Genomic DNA, 13,309 nt, shown 5'->3' on the forward strand with positions numbered 1-13,309 from the left:
ATATGCAGGGCATAAGTGTCATAAAAACTTACCGACCACTGTCGACCGTTCCCACCAAGCCGAAAGCTAGATGAAGAATGTGAGAGTTAAGGAGATGTCGCTTCCGGCGTAGTAACATTGCCAATGTCTGATAACTTCTTCTCCTATCCATTTCGGCTTGAGCTACACGGTTACTCCTCACCACGCATACCAAAGCCTTTACGCCGGCGTACAGACTCTCTTGGTCTTGCGCCATGGCAATGAGCCCTAATAGAACGGAACAACCGCCTACGGTGTCTACAGTGATGGCCACAGGTCTTGGACAAAACACCCTCACTCCTAAATACCCAATAACCACTCCTCCTAAAGTCCGTGCTGAGCCCGCGAGATGACCGGCTGAATTATGAAGTATCCTTATGGGAGTGGCACTCTCGTGACTAGACATACCCAGCTGTTTAGCTGGAAAGAAACAATATAACTCAACAAAGGGCCAGAAACAAACTCAAAATAACTTACCAATCGATTTATTGTCTGCTTTGCTATAAACTTTTCGGATTTTATTCAGTGTCAATTGAGAAACAGCTTTGGCATTTAAACCAAACACCACCTTTTCTTCCGAAACCAGTTGCATTGAGTCACCGCAAGTTAAATTGGGCGCAAGAAACGATCCCATATAGTGGGGCCCCAGCTGATACATTTGAGAAACAGTGGTCGGCGTGAGAACCTCCTCAAATAAATGACAAGGTCCCTGTTTCCAACATAAACGGGAATATCTCCTCCACGCCGGTGGTGTACCGATATAACCGAAGACGGAGGTCGCTAGATTAAGATTAGCGGCAGGTCCACCAGGGTTTTGGGAGATATAGTGCATCTTTTGCGTGTGCACCTGTTGTCCGTCTATGTAAAGTGAAAATGATGAGTTCTTGAGTACCGCCCTATTGAGAACAACGACAATATGGTGCCATTGAGTTTCCTTGAGTAAATCGGGATACCAAACACGAGCTCCATATTCCCCGGTACCTTCAGGTTCCCAGTTACCAATAACTTCTAAAACAAAACAAAATTGGCTTTGAAATTAAGATATCAATAAAAGCACAGGACAATATAAAAAAGCAAACTACTTTTCTCTAGAGATTCAAATATGATGGAGACAAACGCTGTAGATGGTGCGCATGTATGTTTTGAAAGTCGTGACTTGAGTATATGATAGCTGGGTCCCTTACGAACAGTGTGGCATAGTTTTTGTCGGGAGCGCATGTTTTAAGCGCGTGCTTCGACCATAGGTGAAAATTAAGTGCTGAACGCCGTAGCTCAACGTATTGTCATTCGTTTTTTAGTGTGGGAAGGCGTTAAAAAGACGGAAATTGTTCTGCGTTTGAAAAATTAGTTCGGTAGTGAGTGCCTGAGTAGGGCTGTCGTGTTTAAATGGGCGACAGCATTCAAGGATAGCCACGAAACCGTCCAGAATGAGCCACATGATCGTCGACCGCGAACCAGCATCACACCAGACAACATTCGCCACGTAGAACAACTCATTTTGGAGGACCGTAGGATGAATGTTCGAGACATTTCGGCTGAACTCAACATCAGTATTGGTAGTGTAAATCCACGAACACCTTCAATATCGCAAAATAACGCCGCGATGGGTTTCTAAACTGTTGAACATCGAGCAAAAATTTACGCGGTTGAAAGTTTGTCGCCGCTTGCTTACGCGATACGAAGCGGAGGGGGGCGGATTTTTAACGCGAATCTTCACTACAGACGAGATATGGGTACACTATTACACTTCCGAAAGCAAGATGTCGTCTAAAGAGTGAAGAAAGAAGGAGGAAGGGGCGACAGTCAAAGCGGAGACAACCAGGTCCGCGGGTAAGGTTCTGTGTACGGTGTTCTGGGACCAGCGGGGCGTGCTGTACGTCGATTTCCTGCGCACCCAACCCACCACTAATGCTGCATCTACTCTACCCTTCTGAGTCTTCTGTCCGAGTAATACCGGCATCAAAAAACTTCCGGAAAGATGGACAAAATGCGTAACTAGTGAGCGGAAATACCCAGAAAAACTGTAATTTTTTTCAATAGTAAATAAACGTGTCAGAGTATTTGTCTCGATCAAATTTGAACCACCCTCGTACAAACTGTATCAAAAGAAAGTTTTTATACAGCGGATCGATTAAACAAAATAAACCGTCTATTCAAAAATATTCATTAATTATTCACATACATCACGTTAAGAAGATACTCTCAACTAGTCCTAAAATCAAAGAGTTGGTTTGTCAGCCTATTTGGACCCCATAGGGCACTAAAATATCAAACTAACTTATAATTCAACGATGCCAAAACAGAATTCTTCGATTAATTAATGCTTATGGCTAGGTAACTAGCAAAGAACTACACGATAAACTCGAAGTTAAACCGATTTACGAAGTTATCTAAGATTTTGCATTAAAACATGAAATAAAGCTGGGCTGAAATTCTAGACAATGCGCAGGAAATCAGAAGAGTTACGCCAATCAAACCATATGAACTTTTATAGTATATAAGTGTTGTATAATTTCAGCTTAAGTAGTCTAATTTAATTTTAACTTGGGAAATATAAATTATGTAATTGATATAAAAATGATTCAGATAAAAAATTTGGAAATTCGACCTCTTTCATTTTCAAAAAAATTCATTGAGCCAACATTGCAGCTTAAACTCGTATTTTAGGCGAATGAATATGTTTCTGGTGCGTTCGCTTCGGATTCGTTACAAGCCAATAGCGAGAGTTGTGCTTATTTATGTATCGATTAAGATTAAAATGAGCTTCATTCGATAATCAATTGAATTTTATACAAAATACTCATTGGATAAAACATTTAGGCATTGGCGAATTGAAAGGTTCAAATAATTATACACATATTAACGAACAGACAGTTCACATATAATCAGACGGCTGAACCACGAATAACAATACATAATAATATTCTTACAGTTAACAACAACGCTAAGTATTTCAAAATGAACTTTAATGCAAAAACTTCATTGGAAGGAACATGTAAAAAAGGAAAGGAAAGAACTGTAATTAAAATATAAGAAAATGTATTGGCTAATTGGAAGAAAATTACAACTATCAGTACCTAATAAAGTGTTATTATATAAGCAAATATTGATACCTATATATATGGACATATGGAATTTAATTTTGGGGATGTTCCGCGAAAACTAATATAAATATAATACAAGTTTTCTAAAACAAAGTGCTGAGAAGTATTGTAGGTGCACCGAGATACTGCAGGACTAATTACTTATATAGAGACCTTCAGATACCGAATGTCACCCAATAAATGAAGAGGAGACACGAGGACAGTCTCCGTTCTCATGTATATTAAAGTAATATAACTCTTGGATAGCACCAAAACAGGAAACAGAAAAAAAGAATCAATCCATTTGATCTTGTGTAGTGTATTCTAGTGAGATGCAACAATATTACATCAGAGTCTAAGATACTCCTAGATATATACCTAGATTTAAGTTAATGTAAAGACAAATTGTAAGTTAGTCGGCAACGTAATAAATAATGTAAAAAAATAATATTATAAACTGATTTTGGTTTTACCAACATTACTGGCATTTTCAACTTCCTTGATCCAATTTCGAATAAGATGAATGTTGGTAGATCAGTATATCAAACAAATATAAACTTTCTTTCGACATACCTTGTATAAAAAGTTCTAACATAAAAATATAAGAAAAAATACAGATACTGACTCACTTTCTGGTATTCTGGTTTCTTTGGTGGAAACGATAATGGCTTTATCTCGCGCCGAGAGCACGATGGACAGACAAACCACCTGATCGTCTTTGCTACCGTTGTACGTCCTCACCAACGTAAGCAGATGAACCGAATGGGGATCATTTCTCGGATCCGAAAACTTATCGACGCAGATCCACGTGGAATAACTGAGTCCGGTTTGAGGAGGAAACAGACGATCCCCTGATCCTATTCCGCCCAGAATACTGCTATCCACCGCCGATACTACGCTTGGAGTGGAGTAGGACTGGGGAGCGATGCTCGGCAGGTACAGGCAACCGAATCCCTCGGCCGACATGTCAAACTCCACGAAGGGAGGAAGCGTATAGGTGGACTGGGCGCGGAAATCCTTTGGCGTTGTCATGGAAACGATGGTTTTGATGCGCGTCAACGGTACTGGCCCACCACCAGATTCTGTTGATCCAAGAGGTAAGCAGCTCAACGGATTGCCTAATCTAAAATTAAAAACATAATCATGGAAGGATTAATATTAAACAGTTTATTAACACAATCCTAGAAATAGTCCTACATTTTTCTTAACTACGTTTCTAATTCATAACAAATTGACTACATTTATGAAAATGAAGAAATGTGATTAAAAACAGTTACCTCAAAAAGTTCCTCAAAGCAATTGGTTCTAATGCTTGAGCTGCCAGTCTCTCCAACATATATTGTAATGGAGAATGTAAAGGGTGGTTTTCGTTTTGTAATGGTGCTGATCCAATTTCTAACAAATAATTTACAAAACCTGTATCACACATAACTTGCTGATTTCGTTCACTTCTCACTAACGATTTGATAACTTCAGCCACGTACAGCTGAAGGCTCAGATATGTTTCAAAATTGTCATCCTAAAATCACATTAGAAAAAAATACGTTTTTTGCGCCTTGAAGAATCACTAGAGCTAAAAATAGTGCATCTATATTTCCGCAATTGTGAAATTATAAAATAGGTGTTGGGAACAATCGACTGAAATCGACTGTTTAGTAATTAACTACTTTTTACTATCGACTGTTTCAGTCGCTATTTTTGGTTCGACTGTTTTTACCAGTGACTATTTTCAGTCGCTATTTTCGGTCCGACTGATTTTATTACTATTTACTATCGATTGTTTCAGTCGTTTACTTTTAGTTACTATTTTCGGTTCTACATTCGACTGATTTTTAACAATATGGCTGTGTCGTCCTAGCCACGACCTTGAAATTAATGCGTCGAATTTATGCTTATATAGATTTATATTACATATATGATTTTATGTTTTTTCGTGGTTTGCTTGTAAATAACTACATATTGTAAATTAATATAGCAGCATTTTGGAACGCTAGTTTTCGAGGGGAAAAAATAAAATTGTAAATAATAAGTAGTAAGATACTTTTGACTGGCATAATAGGTAAAACTTTTTTGAAAAACTTTCATGATTTTTGTCCAAGCCTTTTGTTTGTCAAAACTTTTTTCCTAAAATCTTGAAAACCAAAATTAGGTTCCGAAGGTTTCAGAAATTGCATCGATTCCAAAAGATTTTTGATGAAGTTTGAAATGAAGTTTTTGAATTTGAAAATGAAGTTTTTGCAGTAGCAGTTCTTCTTTTAAACTTCTTTTAAAAATATTAACGGTAAGGAGATGAATAAAGTATATTAAATATTTGTAATAAATACATTTTCTGATAGGAAAACTCTACTTTAATATTCAACAATTTATTTTGGTGGCTATTAAGAAGAGTACCACAGTTTTTATTTTTTGACGAATGGACTATCTTAACAGAATGTGTTCAACTTTTAAAGCCTATTGAAATAATAACCACCGAATTATCTGATGAACTATATCCATTGGTACATTCCATCAAATCCAGGATTTTAACAAGTGAATGGGAAAAAATACAAAATTGTCTATTACATGTCATCAATAAAAGACTGGCAATTTTAGAAATGAACACGATATGCGGTAAATCCACATTTTTAGATCCTAGATTTAAAAAAGCAGGATTTGGTATTGCAAATAATGCTGAGGCGATACAAAAAGTTATCACAAAAGAGGTATCTTCCATTTTAACTTCAAAAAATACAAATATAGTTCCACATCTCGAAAAATTCGAGATACAACTACTGACCAGGAATGTATTGACATCTGGAGATATTTTGATTAAAAAAAGGCTAAAATGAAAGAAGTCATTACTCCAAGTATTACAGCAACTTTACAGATTAAACAGTATTTGGAATTGCCATTTATTGGACGTTTAGAAAACCCATTGGATTTTTGACACGTCAATAAAATGACACTACCTGAATTATATCAGTTACACGTAAAATATTCCTCTGTACCCGCAACATCTGTCCCCTCGGAACGAGTTTTTTCAAAATCTGGGCAAGTAATTAACGATCGAAGAAATCGCCTCACGGGAGAAAAGTTGAAAACATGATAATATTCCTGAACAGTAACTTTAAAATATTTCCGTCCAAAAATAAATAAAACTTTTATTTAAAAAGGATCTGGTAGTTATTGTACGATCATTTTTAGGTTCGTCAGGGATTAGATTTTTCAATGATTAGGTATACGGTTACATTTTATTTATGGTTATATCTTTAGTTTTTACGTTTTGTTTCAGTTATATTGTACTATTTATATTTATTATACTATGTTATTTAAAAATAGCAATTAATATATTAAGACACGATAAAACATTTATGGTGTTATTATTCCATTCCTTTTTACAAATCCACAGAAAATTCAGTATAAAAGTAATCCTACTTCCTTTAAAATTATATTATTTATTACATGTTAATAGAAATTACAGGAATTAGTAATATTTTTTCCTGTTTTTTTTTTTTTTAATTAGCACGTGAATGAATATATATACATCTGCCTCGCTTATACTACCCTTGGAAAATATAAACACATCTAAAATTAATTGCTCCAAGCAATTATCTCCGTCCTTTCCTATCTCACAATTTATATAGACAAGAATTCCTACATCTTCGTCTGACATGGAAAAAAACAGTCCAACCGCGCATTTCACTGAAAATAGTAATTACTATTTATCTGCCTATCGACAGTTTCGACTATTTTCAGTCGATAGTTCTCAGCGATAAAAATAACATTATCAAAGCCAACAATGATAATTGAGAAAAACAATTACTAAAGATGTTTTAAAAATTGTTACTTACTTTGATGCAAGGCAAAAGCTGGAACATGCAGATAACGACACCGGGATGGACCACGATGGGATCCGGAGCTGGTGGATTAAGGTTCAGACTATTCACAGTCGATCTTTTATCTTTCTGTGCAACATCAGCCTAAAAGCGTAAATCAAAGATTTAAAATTGAATTTTCTAAAATGTTATCAATGAACGAATTTTCTTACCTGAGATTCACTATTTTGTCTAGATAAAGGAGGTGACTTAATATTGAACATAACCGGGTTTACATTTGCTCTATCAAACAGATCTAACGCTAAATCATACAGTAGCCTATAAATTACAGTCGTATATCCTAATGATGGTGATATATCATCTGGAATGCTATAAAACAAACGTTATTAATATTATTGTTAACTACAGGAGATTAAATAAATATAAAAATGAGCACAATATATCCTTAGTGGCATAATATCTATTTGCATATCATTGGGTATTATTATACAATGGTGTTAGTGTGTACCAGGAATTCTATTGTGATATTGTCACGATTGTTTATATAGGATATGCGTTTAGAATCATTAAATACTACATTCTATAGACTTCAATCTTTTTAGGAGTTATACTTCAGTAACTATAGTTAGGTTAGTGACAATAAAATGCATATTAATATGGCATATTGGCTTAATAATGATTGATATAATTTGATTAATAATAACTGATAATTAATCAGATATATTGGAAGTATAAATAAAAGGAAAAGTCAATGAGGAAAAAAGGTAAAAGGAAAAAACAATGCTTTTTGTTCAAAGTAGTTCAGGCGTCCAATGTGTTTGAAGTTTATTTATGTTTATTAAATATCGCGCGAAAGGTGAATTATAAGAGTATTGGAAATCCCCCCCCCCTCCCCCCTATAAACTGTTACTAATAATACAGGCTGCGAGAAAATAATTAAGCCAGTCTACTTTAAGATTACAAGGTACCCAAGAGAGGAGTATCGAAAATAAATTGTAACGTATCCATCTAATTAAAGAGTTTTCAAAAATATTCCGAGGCGCACAGTTTGTGATTGTGATAGTGTAGAAGACTGTCGTTATTAGCCCATTTAGTAAAGTTTAGTTCGAGAGGAAGAAGTCGCGCAGCAATCAGTCAAAGCAAAGTTCTGATTTGCGATTCCAGAAGTCATTAGCCAAAACAAGTGGTAATCGAAAGAATCGATGTCTGGTGAGTACTTTGCCATTTTTTTGTATATTGGTGGTGTATGGACTTCAATACTCTGTTCAATAATTGTTAACTTTTCACAATGATGATTTGGCTCGACTGAAATATCTCAACTTAGCATCTAGAAATTCAGAGTCATCAAACCGCAATTTCCAAGACGTTCAAAACAGTACTCAAATGATGTTCATCAGGTGCACGTTTCTTCAAGTCAAAACAAAAAGGCAGTTCTTCCCGCCTGTTATGTTTTGAAGGTGCCAAAAGTTGACATGGTTGGATCACAAAGAAGTATATTTTTTTGGGTTTAGCGAAATAACAGACACTGATTTTTAGAAAGAAATGAGAATCGCAAAGAAAGAGATAATTCGCGAAAATCATTTGTAAATTCCGCAAATTTTATTTAAATATCTTACATTAATGTTTACGTCTTTTATTCATTTGTGATTATGAATTTAAATTGATTTTGATGGTTACTGCATATTGTCTACAATTTTTTTAAAGCCAATATTGCAATTATATTTTAACTTAAGCATATTTGATTAGTAATTCCTCAAATTAATGTTTTAAATAGCATTTCAATCATAGAATTTCACTATTTATTATGTTGAAATATCCTCACTGCATATTTTATAAATATAAGGGTAAAAGTCCTGCTACCATTTTGAGATGGCGCGCAATCTTGGTTAGGTGACATTTAGCTCAGTTTCACTTTAGCCATTATGTTGTATAGATACCGAAATTGTATTATGGATAAATATAAGCTACAAGAACGAGCAGAAACAGGGACAATACACACACAATAAAGACAGGTCTCGTTCTGGAAGGCAACAGACGTCTCGTAAAGCTAAAAATGTGGCTCTGGTGCGCGATAGTATTGTCTTCAGAAACATCAATTCGGAGACGTGGTTCCCAGTAACACATTTCCTTAGATATCCTGATCAAGGAATTGAGTACATTAATGCAATCCTAAGGCCGCCTGGTGAAATTTAAGATTTTTCGTCTAAATTGATAATGAGCGATGAAGCCCATTTTCTTCTCAGTGGCCACGTCAATAAACGGAACAATCGGTTTTGGCGATCACGGAATCCTCAATTAATTCATGAAACACTATTGCATCCACTAAAAACAACTGTATGGTGTATACTACATGCTGTAAACGATCAAGGTGTTGCAGTCAGTGTTACTGCTAAACAGTACCAAGACATGATTCGAAATTTTCTTGTGCCTGAAATGGAAGAGCAAGGACTAGAGGACATGTGGTGACAGCAAGATGGGGCCACAGCATACATAACTCAATTATTGAATGACTTTTTTCCACGAAAACTAATTTCGCGAAGTGGCGGTTTAGCATGGCCAGCCAGATCTCCGGATTTAACAGCACCAGACTATTTCTTATCGGTTGTTTTAAAATCAAAAGTTTATGTGAATAAGCCCCAAAGGATTCTTATCGATAATATTCTTAAAGATAATATTCGTCACGAAATTGAAGAAATTCACCCTCAGATGTTGCAGGGTTTCTTAAAAAATAAAATGGAAGGCTTTAAAAGGAGTCGAAAGTTGCATAGCGAATTGCGGTCACCATTTAGCCGATATAATTTTTCATTGATAACGAAAAATAAAATGTAAATACCAAATAAACTTATTATGAATACCAAACTTACTTATCTTTTCTTTGAACAAAGTTATAGGCAAGCAAAATGATAACGGGACTTTTGTCGCACGTTGTATATACTGAGTAATTTAAAGATTCACTTACTTGACATTAGTAACGGTACCAGTAAATAATTTATGATAAATATCATGATAACTATTTGTAGGAGTTTCGGATTCCATCTCACTAATAGCCGAGATCTTTTCCGTTGAAAAACATCCCAACAACTTAAGCGTATCACAGAGACTAGTTTTGCATATTTCATAATAAAAAAACTTTGCGTTAGCCGGTTCGAACCTCATGGCTGTGCAAATGGTCTGAAAGACCAAATGAATGAGACCCATCACTTGTGGATTGGTTTCCTTCTTAGAGAGCCGACCCTCCAGCGCCACCAAAACGCTCGTCACGTATATGAACCCATTGGCCTGAAATATGAGTTAATTATATTATTATATTAATTTCCTTAAAATATGTTTTTAATTTACCTTTCTGAAAATTGTACGAGTTTTATGGGACTCCTTTAAGCAAAGCTTCAAGGCTTCAAGTATGTCAATTTTTAAGTCCAGCTCAGTGGATGAAGCTGAATGCAGAGTATTCAGTAGGTGGTTCATGTCTTCATCTCCCCCGCCAGGTAAAACCAACTCTCTAATTATTCCTAATGCAGCATATCTGTAATCAGTGTTGTATTAAAATATATTTATAATGATCATGGAATTTGAAAAGGTTAAACGAATTCTACTTACCTACACTCTATATATTGAACTAATCGATGAACACATTTAGCTCCTCCACACTCTCTCAAAACTGTAGCATTCGCACTATTGCTATTCAACAAAAGTGTTATGGCCTCAATGACCAAACCTCCTAGTTTGTCTTGACCAGCAGGTATACTATAACTTTTCCCTTTGGTTTTAGCTGATTTTTTATTCTCCAGGAAACTGGCGTATCGACTAAGCAACGTGACGAAAACCTCCAACAAACCCACCTCTCTATACACGTCTTTGAATATAATGTTGTGCTTCAGTATATTCAAAAGCGTCTTCATGCACGTTATACCACACTCTACGTGGTTCAAACTATGCGACTTGAGAAAAATCGACATCGATATCAATTCCTTGCAAGGAACGAAATTCAGAGTGAACACAAGAAACTCGACGAGCTCGAAGAGTTTCTTCTGGATCTCCGGAGGTTTGTGGTGGATCCTCTCCGTGAACTGACTGAGAGTGTTCTCGTTCTCCAAGATGAAATAATTGGCGTTATCTGAATGGTAGATGCTAGAGATAGCATCCAGGATGGTACTGCACACTAGAGTTGATGTCGATTTGATGAAGGTGTTTTGGAGCACCTGGAAGGCCTGGATGTTCCTCACGCTGGTGCCACGTCCGGATGGTTGAGGCAGTATAAATCCGGTCATTTGAAACAGGGACCCGGTGGAGGCTTGGGATGGTTTCAGTTCAATATAGCCGCACATACACAATGAGGTGATCATTAATACCAAGTTTCTTATTGATTCTTGAGCTTCATTCGATTTTTCATTTTCAAGTCTGAAAATTAAATTAATATTGATGTAGTGTAAAAATATGAATAGATATATAATTTTTTAACTTATGAGCGGTTATTTCAATTATTTTATATAAAAGGTGTCCCAAAAGAAAGTTTATATCTGTTTAATTAACACGACAATTCAAAAGTCCCCAGTCTGACACATATATGGTGCATTTTGAGTGAAGCAACTTTTGTTATTGTGAAAAAAATGGATAAAAAGGAATTTCGCGTGTTGATAAAATATTGCTTTTTGAAGGGAAAAAATACATTGAAGTAAAAACTTAGCTTGATGCCGAGTTCCGAGGACACTGCCTGATGCATGATGCATTCAGCGAAACGTTCTATGGTTTGAGAATATTTTCAAAAAGAATTCTCAACTTCTGATATATAACTGGATATTTTTTTTAAACTATCGAAAATGATATATCGACTTTTTCTTAAATATCTATATTTTTTCCGGCGGCCAACACCACTAATTCAAACATAAAAGTATTTCTGCTTCTTTTAAAATGAAAGTACACATTGCATAGTAATTATTTCTTTCCTTTTCTTTAGTTTCTCCCTTATACTACCTTTGGAAAAAATAAGCACATTTAAAATAAACTGCTCCAAGCAATTATCTCTGTCTTTCCCTCTCTCACAATTTATACAGGAAAGAATTCGTATATTTTCGTCTGACATCACGAATGGGAAAAAGCAACCGAAATGTGCATTTTCCTGAAAATAATAATTACTATTTTCAGTCGCTCGTTTTTCAACTATCGACTGTTTCGACTGTATTATTCGATTATTATAATTGGCAACACTGTAAAAATTACATCAGAAATGAAAATTATCTCTATAAAGATTTCTATATAATAAATTGCAGATTATTAATATAAAAATTATTACGGTACATATATAATTAAGAATAAAAAAATCTACGTACTTAATAAGGAACTCTGACAAAAAAACATATCCTTGAGCTTGTCTGAAATCATCCAATAAAGTGGATGAGACCTCGCTGGAATCCTTCAGGAAACAAAATACTGTCACGAACATCTCGACTAATTCTAAGGGTGCTAGTTCAGGTACTTTTTTCATGTTGTCTATACACAGGGTAACACAAGATTTGGCTGGAATGGAAATATTCGAATTAGTTGTGTTTTAATGCGGTTTTTCGGACGGTACTGCTTACTGTGAATATAACCAACAACTGGAGGGGTAAGGCCGTGTCGAGATAAGGTCATTAGAACTTCGGCTGCGGATTTTCTCCACATGACGTTGTAGGATGGACACCAGGATGTTATCGCCGAGAAAAGCAGCGTTAAGTCATCTTTTTTTGCTAGTTCTTCGGCTGGTATCCGATGGCTACATAGTCGTACCAATAACTGAAAATAATTATAATTAGTAGAGTAAGAAATATAAATGGGAATAACATCTGTATTACGAGTTTGAGAGAAGAGAAAGAGTGTATAAACGTTTAGTAAATTACTCCTTGGGTTGGCAAGAAAATAATTTCATTTCCATAGTTAATATAAAATTTATTTATTTTACACAATAATCAATTACATGTTTTAAACGTTGGTCTCTTATAATCTAAATAATCTGTTTGCTTTCTTATAAACAGATGTAAGTCCTTATAAAATAGTTATAGGATGCCTAGTCAGTCTGTATTACTATAACTGATAAGTAAATCAATAGTTATATGTGTCATAAACCCTTTCATATTTCATATCTTGTGTGTAAATGAAGTAGCGTTTTAGAAGTTTGACGAATAGAAAACATTTTAAATATGGAGATAAATTTTCAGAATTTGATTACTGAATAGGTATGTCAAAACCAGATAGTTCTATTTTATATTGTAGGTGTAAATAAATTTAAACCTTTGAAAAAACCTAGGAAACTAGTAAAACTGATGTAGAATCCATGAAAAAGTTCAAAAATTGTAATTTTTAACTGTCAAATATATATCTGACCTAAGAGGAAAACAATCTCCATTCCAATAAAAGTCC

The 13,309-nt window shown here is 35.1% G+C and overlaps 1 protein-coding gene across 1 annotated transcript in view; it reads right to left on the bottom strand.

The window, feature by feature from the left end:
* The window catches only part of bchs (WD repeat and FYVE domain containing 3 bchs), a 68,352-nt gene that overhangs the window by 16,128 nt on the left and 38,915 nt on the right, over positions 1–13,309 (bottom strand). Inside the window, exons 4-14 of the mRNA XM_076396560.1 lie at positions 12,493–12,685; positions 12,244–12,430; positions 10,514–11,314; positions 10,256–10,439; positions 9,876–10,195; positions 7,129–7,285; positions 6,932–7,060; positions 4,379–4,620; positions 3,731–4,224; positions 496–1,026; positions 33–438 (exon numbers count right to left, since the gene is read on the bottom strand). Of these exons, the coding sequence (XP_076252675.1) occupies positions 33–438; positions 496–1,026; positions 3,731–4,224; positions 4,379–4,620; positions 6,932–7,060; positions 7,129–7,285; positions 9,876–10,195; positions 10,256–10,439; positions 10,514–11,314; positions 12,244–12,430; positions 12,493–12,685 (3,644 nt within the window). The remainder of the gene's footprint in view (positions 1–32; positions 439–495; positions 1,027–3,730; positions 4,225–4,378; positions 4,621–6,931; positions 7,061–7,128; positions 7,286–9,875; positions 10,196–10,255; positions 10,440–10,513; positions 11,315–12,243; positions 12,431–12,492; positions 12,686–13,309) is intronic.

The sequence above is a fragment of the Rhynchophorus ferrugineus genome, unplaced genomic scaffold (genome assembly GCF_030347505.1).
Source record: "Rhynchophorus ferrugineus isolate W39M unplaced genomic scaffold, kcgeb_rfMv2 rfM1, whole genome shotgun sequence".
Taxonomy (NCBI): Eukaryota; Metazoa; Arthropoda; class Insecta; order Coleoptera; family Curculionidae; genus Rhynchophorus; species Rhynchophorus ferrugineus.